At 36.8% G+C, this 14,903-nt stretch overlaps 1 protein-coding gene across 1 annotated transcript; it reads left to right on the top strand.

Annotated features, from left to right (window-relative positions):
- The first annotated feature begins 1,724 nt into the window (after positions 1–1,724).
- On the top strand, positions 1,725–14,640 carry LOC102685664 (myogenic factor 5). Its single transcript, XM_006633542.3, has 5 exons — positions 1,725–2,333; positions 2,579–2,675; positions 12,320–12,750; positions 13,745–13,820; positions 14,216–14,640. Exons 1-5 carry the CDS (start codon positions 1,815–1,817, stop codon positions 14,404–14,406), a joined length of 1,314 nt encoding a protein of 437 aa, XP_006633605.2. The 5' UTR covers positions 1,725–1,814; the 3' UTR covers positions 14,407–14,640.
- The last annotated feature ends 263 nt before the right edge of the window (positions 14,641–14,903 follow it).

Below are 14,903 nucleotides of genomic sequence, written 5' to 3'. Positions count from 1 at the left end.
GCAGTGAGTCACACACAGACATTCCCACAAACGTATATGTTTGGAGTAACATAGGGATCCATATCAATGAAGCTGATACCCTGGCTTGTTTCCTTGGCTGGATGAGATCCTGTATCAATTAAGTACTAACTTCTAAACAGGCTGGACAGACTAAAACTCTCCTCTTATCTGGAACCATTTATTGATCTTAAGACATTAATTAAAGTGGACAGCATCTCTGTGGACTGTGAACATCCATAATAATCAAGACAACTGAAACAAACACACAAGGAACAAGTGAGACAGTGAGAAGCCACAATCCTGCCCTCTATGGTAACAGTCACCAATATGGAGAGGATATCAGCATTAGCTCTTACTTCAATTCCAGTGTCAGACTTGTACATCTACTGTAAGTTAAAACAATCCCAACCAAATGTCATCGTGGCAAAGTTCTAAAAACACTGCAGCTGAGTGCAGAGCATTGTGCCAGGCAGAATTTGTAGACTCCAGTGGACATTGGAATCATTAACACAATTCTGCTGCAAAATTCCCTTGTGAGATTGGGATTTTTAATGTAGTGATATCTTAGTATCATTTTCTAAAACATACTTAACACATACATGTATTTAATGTGTGTACATCTGTTAAAAGGATATATTGAAATGTCTCTCCTAGTATCACAAAACGTGTCAAAAATGTTAATGTCTTGCCATGAATTTAGAATGCCTAAATCCCAACCTTTCAGGAGCATTTGCATCACTGGATTTATAACAAAACCAACGAAAAGTGCATTAACAATTAAGTAGAAAATATTTTCATTACCAACAGCAACATTTTTCACTATTTATATTTATTTGATATTTTGCCTTTTTTAATTATATTTTTTTTCTATAACAAATTACATCAATAAATACTGTACATCACACCACACACACACGGAGAATAGCTTTTTGACTCTGAGATATACATGTATGCGCAGAGGGTATGTCCCCTTTAAAATATATTTGACAGCAGTCACGAGGCCCTGTTTGCGTTTGAAGTTCCACATACTATATAGTATCGTAAATACAGTCATAAATACTAGCTATGTGTATGTTAGTTTTTATTAATAAATCTTATAGTGCACATTCTGTACAGAGGGCAACAGGTGCATTCTACTTTTCGGGAGACTACATGTTTCCCTTTAAGAATTTGTGTGTTAAAGTGCTGTATGTTTGTATCACGCCAGAAGATTATATTATGTTAAATTTATGTGTGGAGGTAACGTGTACAGCAGTAAATCGATCAGTACAGTGAATACACATGAACATGCACATGAGTTGCTGTTAAATTGTACAAACTTTCATAATCCAGTGGGGTTGCAGTAATATATGTAGATAAATTAAACACTTCATGCTTATAGACCTTCACAATTTACAGTACTTTTAATTTTTAAATACCCCCATCGTCAATTTAAATTCTGGAGCAACAGATAACTCGACAGCAGCCATTGCTTGGTATGTCCCCACAAAGTACAGTATGCTGCCGTTCATCTGTGAAATAAATATTAGGGGCACCTGTCATGTGTTCGAAGTTAAGTTTCACCTTTCATTGAGAGGTGTTAACGTATTTGTTTTTTACGCGACTTATGCTGTATTGGTTATAGTACCCCAAGAGACTCATTGAAATCAGATTTGGAGTTTGATGCACTGCGACAGCCAAATGGATTGAATTTCACCTGCTATATATAAGCCGTGTGACTTGTGTCATTGGGCTATTTAAATGCTATCGTCGGAGTTGCACTTCTGGTTTACAGCACTTGAGTTGAACACACAGGCCACAAAGGTGAAAGCACCATGATGGATCTTTTTGAGACCAACGCTTATTTTTTCAACGATTTGCGCTATCTCGATGGGGACAGTGGACCCTTGCAGAATTTGGAAATTACCGGAGTGTCTCCTTTGTACCAAGGGAGTGATAGCCCCTTATCTCCAGGACAAGATCAGGTTCCTTCCGAGACTGGTTGTGACAGCAGCGGGGAAGAGCATGTTTTAGCACCTCCAGGGCTCCAACCACACTGTGAGGGACAGTGTCTCATCTGGGCTTGCAAGACGTGTAAAAGGAAATCCGCCCCAACAGACCGAAGGAAAGCAGCAACTCTCAGAGAGAGAAGGCGGCTCAAAAAGATCAACGAAGCGTTTGAAGCTTTAAAGAAAAAGACGGTGCCAAACCCAAGTCAGAGACTGCCCAAAGTGGAGATTCTACGCAGTGCAATAAAGTATATTGAGAAACTTCAGGACATTTTACATAATCTGGATCATCAGGAAAAAACGCAAGAAAATGACCCTTTTAACTATAATCTTAAAGAACATCATGTAAGCACTGCAGACCTCTATCTTCATATTTTCTTTTTGCCTTTAGAAAAGTGTGATGAATGTAAACATATTTGCCTTTACTTTCCCCCTTGAAGTTAAAATAGATTTTTGCTATGCAATTTTTCTCCTCTTCGCAGTGGGGTGTCAAATGTTATTTTACCATAGTGCGCTTTATGGAAACAAATTGCAAGCAAGGCTGTTGTAAGATGTTTAACAGAAAAATGTTATATATACATTTATTTTAGGTTTCCAGCGTGGAGTCCTATGGAAGAAACACTTGTCATTACAACTGGCAAACAATTTCCGACCATTCTAATTTATCATCTATGAATCAAAGAGAAGGTGGGTGAAGAGCACATACAGAACCTGACTATGGTTTCTATCCATAATGAAAACCTTAACTGAAAATAACAAAACAGAAAAATATTTAAAAAGCTTAAGATCCATAAGCCTATTTTGTATCTTTGTTTATTATATACTGTATTTATGTCAATATAAGAGATTTTGTGCATGCTACCTAAACGTACAGAATGAAAAATAAAAGTTCACACGTGACAATATTTTAGGTTAACTGAAGTCCAAGAACTGGATGTGTTTTTTTTCCCTTTATGTTAGGATCCGGTATTGAGTCTTCAGCTTCAACCAGTCTCCGTCGTCTCTCTTCCATAGTGGACAGTATATCAAGTGAAGAACGAAAAACAACGTACAGCGAAGATGCCTCTGAAAAATAAGTTTTTTTTTTTCTGAGGCAAAGACGCTTTTTCACATTTCCAGTACAGTATTTTCATAAACTTACGAGTATTTCCATTTGCGACGGCAGTGACTTTCGACTCGTGAGTCTGTTAGCCAGCGCTACTGCTTAAACAGTATATCTAAATATTGAAACTTTCATGATAGCTTTTCATTCCCCAAATGATTCGTAGTTAAAACCGAATGGTCTTTTTTTCTTAACGTTTTAACGAGAGACTGCTGTAAATATTAATTTATTCATATTTTGTAATTAACAGGTTAAATTATTTTGTATTTTAAAAAATCTCGTATTATCTCTAAATAAAAAAATTACTATCAGTAATTATGTTTGTACATTTTATAGTTCTACTCCTGGTACTTGCCTAATGCATCGACTGAACTAAGTTCATAATGTTTCAAGGTTTAAAATGCAGAGAATATTGTACTGTACAGTATAAAGTTTATAGAGATACCTGAGTATTGCTTAACTTTACAAATACAGTTCAGATTCCATTAAAAACGAATAGTCCGACATTTTATTTCAGGGTAAGATATTTATTGCTTTTTATTGATTTCATTTATCGATTTCATTGTTTGTAGAACTATATAATTAAGATAAAAAATAAAATATCGTCAAGTGAAATACTCTTTGCTTTAGTTTTTATTCTTGGGGGACATTTATGACACCCTTCAATCTATACCCCCTGCCCCACAATTAAAATATTAAACATTATTGCTAAACCAAAACGAACCTCTTCTGTTATTGGGTGTGAGAGTTACATCACGACCTATCATAAAACACTGAGCAATTCTTTTGTTCAATTGTTCACTCGCATGCAAATATTTTATTTTAAACGTTCATCAAAGTTTAGGCTTTTACTAAATATACAAGGAATTGTGCTTAATAATAAAATATATACGCTGCAAGATGTAAGAAGATGTACAATTCAAATTTCATGATTATAAGCAACATTTATTAATAGGCCACATGAATTATAGACGCTTTATAATTATGTATTTCAAAATTAATTTTGGGTCAGTTTGTGTTTTTAACTTTTAGTTTCTAAACAACAAAAATAAAATATATTAATTAAAATATATAAAATATATTCGTTATGACTTAAATTGTATAACTGTATTTAGATTAAAATGGTATTTCTGCTACAATTTGGAGTTCTAATGGGGTCTATTTTAAAAAAGGGTGATCCATAACTTTCCGAAATTAGAGACACATGGAACATCATAGGACAACCAGCACATGATGATCTAATGTATAACCAAATAAAAAAAAACTCTAATCCAATGTCACTTGGATTAGACACAAGTCACTTGAGGGTTGAAACTGATTTGTGCTAAAAAACAATGACACTGGGAATAATTTGAATACTGAAATAATATATGTAATTACATTTAAGTCATTAAAATCATTTTATGGAGTGGCTATTGATTATGATAGACAGTAAACGCCTCTTTTTTCTCTCATGAAAATAGCATCTGTCAAATACGAATAGGCAGTTTTAGGAAGTCTTGAAACAGTGAACGTCTGCATAGTACCAAGCTACCTGTAGATGTACATTCAAAGTTTATGTTTGTAAATTTAGCTTCATTTTGCAAAATCCCATACAAAGTTACTATATTACAATTGACCAAAATTGTACCACAGAACATTTTTACAAAACAATTTTTTAATGAAATGAGCAGAATTTTGTTTAAATAGCAATTACATTAGCCTTCATTCATTACCCCTACTTCTCATAAAATACAGCCTGATAGATTCATTAATCCATTTTTCTTTTACTCTTTGTTTTTCTCTCTTGCACACAACACACATATACTTTTTTATATAGCTGCACTTTGTTGATCATTTTGATGGTTACAAGAGTTTCAATTAGCAGTCTGCTTCATGGAATTGGCTACAGCTGACAAGAAGTACTGTACTGCTTTGACGTTTGTTAAAGAAGCTCCCAGCATATCCCAGATTTAAGGCTATTAAAAGACGTAAAATGACACTGTCCCAAAAATAACCTCAGATGCCTCTTTGTACCCACTTGTAATGTGTGTGTAACCCAATTCCCCTTTTACAGTGACTTGCTTCTTAGAGCAATTATAAAAAATAATTCATTTTTGGACAGGTTTAATTAATTTAATGATCAGTTTTGCCGTAGGTGGAACAACAACCATAAAGAAGTATCTTGATTGCATTCTTTATTATTTAATTTCCCATCATGTCTGCTGCTCTCGTTGAGAATAAATAAGATAACTCTGAAGATTCTGAGTACTTGAAGTGGTAGAAAAACAACAGATGATGAAGATGTTTTGTTTTCTTTTCAGGAGATTTAGAAGGTTTAGCAAGAGAGTGGTAAATAGGTTTAGTAAGATTATCCTGGTGTCACAATATTGTTAATGTATCTCTCTCCTTTGGTATGTTCACATGATAAACAAAAGATGGCTCCTACAAAAATCAAAGTGGAGGACAGTTATTCAAATTAACTTTATTATTACAATTTCCTCTTCAGGTTTTACTTACTAGTCAAAAACCGGTTGTTCAAATTTTAAACACCAGGTCAAAATATTTCTGCTATTCATGTTGAAATATTTGTTTAAAATGACTGAATGAACATGGAAATAGTTTTTCTTGGGTTTATGCAAACAATTTCCACCACAATTTAGTTTGATTGGCCAATTGTCTTTCCTACGATTTGCTTCTTTAGCCAGAATTAAAATAATCAGTGGTTCTGTTGTCCTTATTTTCTTTTGCAGCGTCCACACAAGTTATTTGTGACTACATGGCATTTCTAGCCTATCTTGTTCTAAATATTTCATTGACTGTCCTGTCGATGACATAGTCAACATCAGGAAAGCTTTCCTGCTGTGAGAGCAAGCCAGCATCTCCTCAGATCTTTGCCTGCGTGTATGTCCGAGCAGACTGACCTGGTCACCTCTTGTCAGCTCTATGCCTCTATATGAGCCACAGCAGCTCTGGCTTCTTGCCATGCGTGCACCATCTGCCTGCTTGAAAAAGAACATAGGCAGGCAGGTAAGAAGCCCTTTTATCAAGTTGACATCACCAAAGTAGAGACTACATCAAGTGCAAAGCTGTCTGTGAGGCATAAGAATGAAGAAGGCTATGAGACATTCAGTGCCTTGCAAAAGCATGCAGATCCTTGTACGGTCTTCACATTTTGTTACTTTAAAGCTCACAGTCATGACACTTTGAGGTGGCAGTTCAAATGTATAATATTTTAACGCATACGGTCACCATTGGTTGTGAGAGCCAGGGACCACAGCCGCCGGGCTGACGGGAGATTTCCCTTTACCTCAAGTGGCTGGGTCCCTGTTGAGTGACACCGGAGGCCAGGGTTTGAGTCCCCGACGGTGGGGGGCCGACCTGAGGTGGCAGTGGTGAGGGCGCATACCCAGGTGAACCCGAGAGCGCTACAATATACACAATCAGCTACACACATTCAAACCAGAAACGTAAGAAGCAGAAAGAAAGTAGGCAATAAAAAATAGAAATGGACAGCTGTGGCAAACTTAAATTAATTCAGGTGCACAAAATAACCTGAACGAGCCACACAAATGGTTGGGTGATCGCTGTCGCTGAATTGTTTATTGTAAGTGACACTGCAAATATGTGGCAAAAGCTGTTGTGGGCAAATGAAACAAAAATAGATCTTTTTGGTCTTAAGTTTTATGCTTATGTTTTTCTGTCAAATTATGCAATGTGTGATATCTGTAAAAAACCCCGACACAGTGTATCAACCAGTCAGCTCCATCCCTACCTACTGTTAAGAATGGCAACATTATGTTATGGGGCTGCTTCTCATCAGCAAGGAACTGGGAAACTTGCAAACTTGAGAGGCAAATGAAGGGAGCCAAGCACTGATCAAAGTAAAGGGCTCATAGTTCATTTTGTCTTTCTTGACAGTTGTCCAGTTCCTTATGATTCCAAATTCACATTAAATAAAATAAATAAAATAAAATTAAATATAATCATTTTTTTTAATTTATAGTAAAAGTACGTATTTTTGGTGCTTAATTAAAATTGGTTTACATTCAAAATGACTAATTATTGAAAAACATTACTTAAATGTTATCTTCACAAATAAAAGCAACAATATTAGTATTGAGTGTAATTTAATAAATGCACATTCCTTAATAATTGTTTCACATCATAATTTGCGTCTTTCAAATGGTATTGACAGGGACAAAAACTTTTATGGAGGTTAACTGCAGGAAGAAATGTGGAATTAAACAGATATCCAAAATAGAAGACATCAATAGTAGTATAGTAGATAGTATCCTTTTATGTTTCAGAAGGTATTTCTTCTTATATAGAATGTAATGCAATCATATATTGCAAGAAACATTTACTACATAAATTCTTACAGTAGTTGATATTTAAACAAATGTGTTGGACATCTGGGTCTATTCAGAAAAGCAGAAGTTAAAGTCTTTTTAAGGTTTTGTTACAAAGTAAAATTGGTCTGTGGCTATAGAATTATCTTTGTCTGAATATGCAGACAGAGATTACAATATCACAATGACTCATGCACATTATCCTCTTTCTTTTCTAATAGAATGAGATATTTTTCCAAGTTAATTAAAGCCTGATAAATTATAACAGATTGAAAATAGCATACTTCAAAGCGATATGGGTCTTCTTTCTTATTTCTGAGTCACCGTCAGCACTTCATGGAGTGCTTGACTTGAAATCAGATATAATGCAGTATAATGACAATTTAATGAATAATTTTGAAGAATGCTTTATCTCCCGTACCCCCCTCATGTAACCAGTGCAAATTTTTAAGTTGCTTAGTCTGGGTTGTAGGGCTTTTCATTTATTGCCCTAAATGTGTTTGCAATTTAAGTGTTTGCTTTTGATATTATTAATGATAATCTTTACCTGAGTCTAAATCCCAAGTCAACACGGACTTCTTAACCTTCTCTCAAAAAAACAATAATATTGTCATGAAAAAGCAGGCAGTAATGTAATCCCAGTCTATTTCCAAGGGATCTGGGTGCGAAGTTATCAGCTTTGAACCTAATGAAGGTGATTTTCTACTTTACAGCGATTAAACCGTTGAGCTTTCAGTCACATTTGATAACTCCAGACCCAGACGTTTCTGGTTAAGTTCTGGGCTTCCAGAATTCCACCTGTATTCATTAACTGTTGAGAAGTCATCTATTTATTTTGACTAAACTTAGCTAATTATGATATGCTTTCATCTCAGTTAGGACATGTAATTTTTATGTAAAATGTGTTAATATTTCCTGGGAATGGTATAAATAGCTATTTAGATTTCCTTTTGCAGTTTCTTTTGGAACATTGCAATATCATGGAGGTTCTTTATGAAATTCCAGGCCATCCTTGAGGGTGTTTTAAATACCTGTACTTGGTACTGTATATCAGTTGGGATACTGTCATGAAAGAAGAGTCTGATCTATAAAAGAGCCTTTAATACCCAAAAGTTTAAAAAATCAAAATTGAAAAAGAATCTAAAGAGCAAAAATATTATCAGGACACTTTCTCCCACCAGAGCATACATTGATGTTACATTACTGACAAAACCTGGGAGTTTAGGAAGTGAGACATCAGACTTCAGCAGTGCCTGTATGGTCTTCTGAATTGTGATCATATTTAAGCCCTCCGACTATGTACTGTATTAGCTAATTCAAATCCTAACAAATGTGACATAGAGACAAAATGTATAGAAACTTATGTGGCATTACTCACCTGGTTGGCAGTCTGCCCATGAGGATGAGGCTAACGAGAACTCTCTCTCTTAATGAGGAATGAGCCAGGGAGTAGCTGCAAAGGATGAAAATGTGCAAGAAAAAAGCTAAAAGTATGCTTAGAGGTGAGGTATTTGTGTGTTGGAGAGCGGAAGCGGGCAAGATGTAAAATTTGGCCTCCTCTCAGACGTCTGTTTAAGAACACCATTTAGTCTCACTAGAAATATTTGTCCATGTCTTTTAAAGGTGATTATTTAAATAACTCAGCTGATTTAATGTATTTTAGCAGACATTTCTTTTTTTTCCAAGCAGGATAGAAATGTTCCTATCCTCTTCTTAAGTCAAATAATTTCACCGATTTATGGAAGTAAGAGCCTGTGTGGAAAACAAGCCTGATTCCTCTTTGGTATTTGACACCCATGCCTTAATTGAAAGAGATGCCCTAAACGTTGATTTATTGGAATTTCATACAGATCCAGCAATAACACAATTCTCCACAAAGTTTTAGTTGGCAGTGTGGTTCAATTCTGTGCCAGACAAATGGTGTTGCCAATCACTGCTTCTAGGCTTGTGATCTGATCTGAAGCAAAACTTGTCATGAAATACATTATCTCTGTTAACCCTGGAAGTTACAAAAAACTAAACAAAACAAAAATGCAATAGCATCAACAGCAGGGCCTAATGTGAAAGACAATTACATTATGTTAGCAATGTTAGCATACAAGGGTATAGAGACTCCCTTCCAGCTTCTGGAAATCTGCCTCCTACCTTATTCTTAAAGGACACAACTGTGGAACATGAAGGCTATTGAGCTCTTCAGCACTGAGCCACTTACAGTATAGTCTTTACTATTGAAAGGTTTTCCTAAAAATACTTTGTGGAAAAGGGTATAGCTGTTACTTTCTTTAACAGAGTGGGTTATATCTTGAAAGGTACATTATAATGCTCTTTTGGACATTTCAAACGCTTTTATAATGTCAGGAAAAGGCATTTAAAAACAGAATACGAGCCATGCCGTGATACAGGGATCTGTGAAAGTGGTAATGCAGGCTACATGGGGAGAGTGGATTTTAATACCTCAGACGCTGAACATTAAAGAGCCCTCCTGCCCCCTACTTAACACAGCCCCTGACCCTTTACAACCCTGGCCTTGCTGTGCTGCAAACAAACTCCTGTGTTCCCAAGAGCTTAAAACAAGCTCTGCTGATTAGACTGCTGGTGTTTATTCTTCTCCCCTGCCTTGGATAAACCAGGAGACTGAGCAGAATGTGGAGACACAGCAGGTTTAGTGCTGAATTTGTTTAGCGGTACTGGCAAGCCTATCTACTAATTTAATTATATTTTCTACAATTAAAATGGTACTTTCTACTGTAACTCCATAGATTGCTGTATTAACTGCATTTTAAACATTGTAAAAAAGGCTAATGTTAAAAAAGATCGGGGGCGGGGTGGGTAAATGTTGTAATATGGAAGGGTAATACCACAGTACCATATGCTTGCTCAATCTTGGGCATCATCAGCAGGAGCTAGCAGCTTTTCTCGTTGTCAGGCCAGTTCACAGTCAATTGCCTTTGATCTCTCTGGCAGCCTCATTGTACAGGCATACCCCAATGTCTTCTTCAGCTGTCTACTATACAAACTCGGCCTGTAATTCAGAGGCAGGTACTACAATGTTTTCTTAGGTGTGCCGAGTTCCCATAGCTGGAAACAGCCAAACGTTTTAACACGTTGTGCGAAATATCCTCTTTGTATCCTTACAGGCTGTCAGCGCAATGCGTGGTAATTATTTGTGCTGACTTAATTGACAAAGCCACATCAAGTACGATTTGTCTGTCATCTTTATTTCAGACTTGAGCCATGTTTGTTGTCTTAAAATAAAAAAAAGATGTGCTGCTATATTTTCATTCAAGACCAACAAATATGAAATTCATCGCACCAACAGTCCTAACGTCACGCGTTATGTAACATGCTTTATGTTTCAATCATCATATTTGATGACTCTGCTTTCGTTTTCATCCCAATTTTTCAAGTCGCAAAGGTATTTCTTCGCAAAGGTATTCACATGCTGGCTATTTGAATTAGGACAGCTAAATTGTGTTCGTGGGATTTTGTCTGTACGCGCTATCACATTCTGCACGTGTTACAGTCAAACCTTGCGCTGTGTTTCCCTCGTACTGTGGGAGCCGTACTGTAGAGGCTCCGGTTGCGAGTTACCAAGAAATAAGAGGCTGTATTATTATTATTATTATTATTATTATTATTATTATTATTATTATTATTATTATTATTATTATTATTATTATTGACAGATATCTAAACTATAATTTAATCCATTTTTTCTGTAACCGATGCTACAATAAATATTTGCATCGTAAAATTGCATTAGTGTTGCTTCATTTCGTAATGCTGGTTCAGCAGGGACATCTGAAAAAAAAAACTATTTGATACAGTATATCCTCGGCCTTATGGTCTTAAAACGATAGTATCAAAGGATGTCACCAAGCTAGCGAAAGCCTTGTAGCAGATTCATTAACAATTTAATGATCACTTGACACTTTCAATGATTCGTAAGACGTTTCAGAGAGCAGTGTGTGAATTTGCCGAGTTTGAAATTTTACACTTTGCATCGCAGCTGGGATACATCTGTAACGGTGCAATTTGTCTCGACCATAAAATTAGCCAAACCCTGGAACACTGAAGACAGCACTGCTTTACCGTTTAGTTTGAAATATCAGGTCGCAACACTTAAATCTTTAATAACAACAAAAGCTGACTTTCCCTTTTCCTGACGATTGCATTGCATATTTTGTCATAATAATAGTCTGCCTCCAGCCGAAGATGGAAATTATCTTTAAAGACGCAGTCAGATCAAAGCAACTTTGTAAAAAAAAAAAGACATTCATTAACACGAATTGCTATATTCTCTCCAACCGTTTTTCTTTCATTTGAAATATAGAAAAGAAAATCGGTTGCCTTCAAATTGTATTTAGACCATAACATCCAAGATGCATGGTACACTAAATATTTTTAAAAAAATAATTTGATTAGGGTCCTTCATTTAAAAATAGTTAACTGATAATGCAAAACGTATTTATACCACACACTGCGCTATGCAAAAATATATATTTGGGGGGACTGGAGAATTATGTTTGATGTTCAGACCTCCAGAACGTGTGAATGCAGATGTGAGAAAAACCTACAGGAGCAGAAGTTGCAAAACTGGGAGGGGATTTCCCCCACCCTTCAAGTCAGCAATGGGATATGGTAATTAGAGCTAGCCAATGTGGGCTAGCTACTCCACTGTGAGACATATAAGGAACCCGTTTTGGCAGGGGCTACATCATTTCACTCTGTCACTTGAGAATTGAGAATTTTCCCTTTCCAACGAAAGGTTTCCAAAGCTTCTGTTCCTCAAGGAGCCCGAGAAGTTCAGAATCTCCAACCTACAATGGAAATCTCGGAGAGCTGCCATTTTTCCCCTACGCAGGTCTTTTATGATAACTCTTGCATGTCTTCGCCAGAGGCCTCTGAATTCGTTGACAGCTTCGACCAAAGGCTGGCTGTTCTGGGGGAGCTTCAAGGCTCGGACGAAGATGAGCATGTGAGAGTCCCCAGTGGCCACCACCAGGCTGGTCACTGCCTGATGTGGGCTTGCAAAGCCTGCAAGAGGAAATCCAGCACAGTGGACCGCAGGAAGGCAGCGACCATGCGGGAGAGGAGGAGGCTGAAAAAGGTGAACCAGGCTTTCGAGACTCTCAGGAGGTGCACGTCAGCCAACCCGAACCAGCGGCTGCCCAAGGTGGAGATCCTGCGCAATGCCATCCAGTATATTGAAAGCCTTCAGGATCTCCTGAGAGAGCATGTGGAGAACTACTGGAGAACTCCAGGCAGCCTGCCTGGAGAGAGCAGCTCAGAACCTGGGAGTCCCACCTCCAACTGCTCGGACGGAATGGTAATTAAGAATTTTCTGCATCTGTCTGTCTAACATCCAGGCTGTTTTGTGTCAGCAAAGATTGGTCAAAGAAAATCTAAACAAATAGATTGTGATGTTGATTTATAGTGTGAAGTCCAATTAAAGCTTTTCTCTTTTGTAGGTAGGGAAGGCATCTGTGACTTAATTTCTTTTACCATTATCTTTCTCCAGGCTTTGTTTCTGCCAATAGTGCTCACAGGAGATTTCTCCTGTTGAAGTTCTGTGTTTGATCATAATAGTAGCAGTGACTGTAAAAAATCAGTGAATAACCTAATTTGTTGCAGGAATGCAGAATTTTGAAATACCTTTGTTATCTACTGTATCATAATGTAATGAATACCCTGAAAACGTTTAACAGCATATTCACCATTCATTAACAGCGTGCCACACACAAGGATTTTTAATAGATGGTTTAAATGGATGCAGAGATAATGAGTTTAGCACCACTAGTTGTTTTATAGCCTAATAAACTCTTGAAAAAATGAACTTGCTGAAGTCTGGCAAAGTGTACATGTTGATGCATTCTTTCCTGACTGCATTTTCTATGTTGGTGCCAGGATTTTCTGCAGATTTACCCTGGGAAAGTTTCATCTTGCACAAATCGGTGTAGCTTCCACTGATACAATCAATTCGACATGCCTAATGTGATGCATATCATGGGTGGTGCTTGGCTTTGGCTGTAAGGCTTTTAGGAAAAAGAAATCCTGGGTGCATATACTGTAGCACTTAGAATAAATTTCTCCCCTTTCCTCTGAACTATACAGTACCATTGACATCAGTGTTTGGTCATTACCAGATACTGTACATGGTCTTATTTATACAAAATACACACATGAGTGCGTTTTAAATATTTCAAAACTGAACAGCTGAAAAAAAAATCATTTAAAAATCTATGAAAATCCTTTTAGTGTCAACCTCTACAGCCATCTAAAGCTACAGAATGAATGGGCATGTTTCTGGTTTGTTTCCACAGATCGAGTGCAACAGCCCAGCTTGGTCTCGGACGAACAGTGGCCATAGCAACATGTTCACTCAGGAAATACAAAATGGTAAGCCCTCCCACACATTTAGTGTTGTCATTATAGGATAGATTTAAATTGAGATAACATGAATTTGCTGTTTTATTTGCATTTGTGGATCATTATATAACAATATTCAGCTAGAAAGAGCTTGTTTTTCATTAGAACTTTGTGTTTTATTAGAAACAGACACCTGGAAAAGCAGATAATACTGGATAACACAAAATAACATCTGATTATTGAAGGTGTGGATTTATTGGCAGTATACATAGCTTTCAGGGTTCCATTCTCACTAACTTGAAAAATTTCTGAAAGTTTGTAGATTGCTTTGATAATTCATCTACTTAGAAATGCCAAAGTCTTAAAACTTGTCTCATCAAAAGTGATATTTTACTCAAAGTTTTCTTGTTTTTCTGCCCACTCAGTGACCTACAGTGAGAGGGCTCCTGTGGTGTCTAGTCTAGAATGCCTGTCAAGTATCGTGGAACGACTTTCTTCGGCTGACCCTTGTGGTCTGGTAACAAGAGATGTATCTGTCCTATCACCATCAAGCCCTGACTCCCAACCCCACACCCCTGGGACCCCTTCAACAAGACCCATTTATCATGTGTTGTGAAGCATCTGTTACCAAACCAGCACATATCCTGATAATATATTCATTATGCTTTCACTGTGTGGTGTGGGTAGTGGCATGTTAAGGAATGCCTATTGCTATGGCTATGTACTGTATATAGGAACTACATACAAAATGTATATAGGTAATGTAAATATACCAGTTACTGTAATCTTTTTATACTTAAAATATATTTAATTGAACAAGTGTTATTAAAAAACACCAAATGCATTTTCATTGTTTTCTAAAATGTTAATAAATCATATTTAAGTCATGCTTGTTTGCTCTTTTAATTTGAAATAATATGGTTCAAGGTGCTTTTTTCCTCTTTCTACTAGCACATTTATTCAACTCACTAGAGGGTGTCTATTTTGTGATGATTGAACTTGGCCAATACAACTGTGACAATGAGACGTTGAGTTCTGAAATATTGTTGCCGGCACTCCCCCTGAAAACAAAAGGTCACTCTGTCTCACAGGTGGCCACGGAAAGCTGAGTCA

The sequence above is a fragment of the Lepisosteus oculatus genome, chromosome 7 (genome assembly GCF_040954835.1).
Source record: "Lepisosteus oculatus isolate fLepOcu1 chromosome 7, fLepOcu1.hap2, whole genome shotgun sequence".
NCBI classification, from domain to species: domain Eukaryota; kingdom Metazoa; phylum Chordata; class Actinopteri; order Semionotiformes; family Lepisosteidae; genus Lepisosteus; species Lepisosteus oculatus.
Note: the sequence above shows the minus strand (reverse complement) of the source record. Positions and strands in the feature narration are given on the sequence as shown.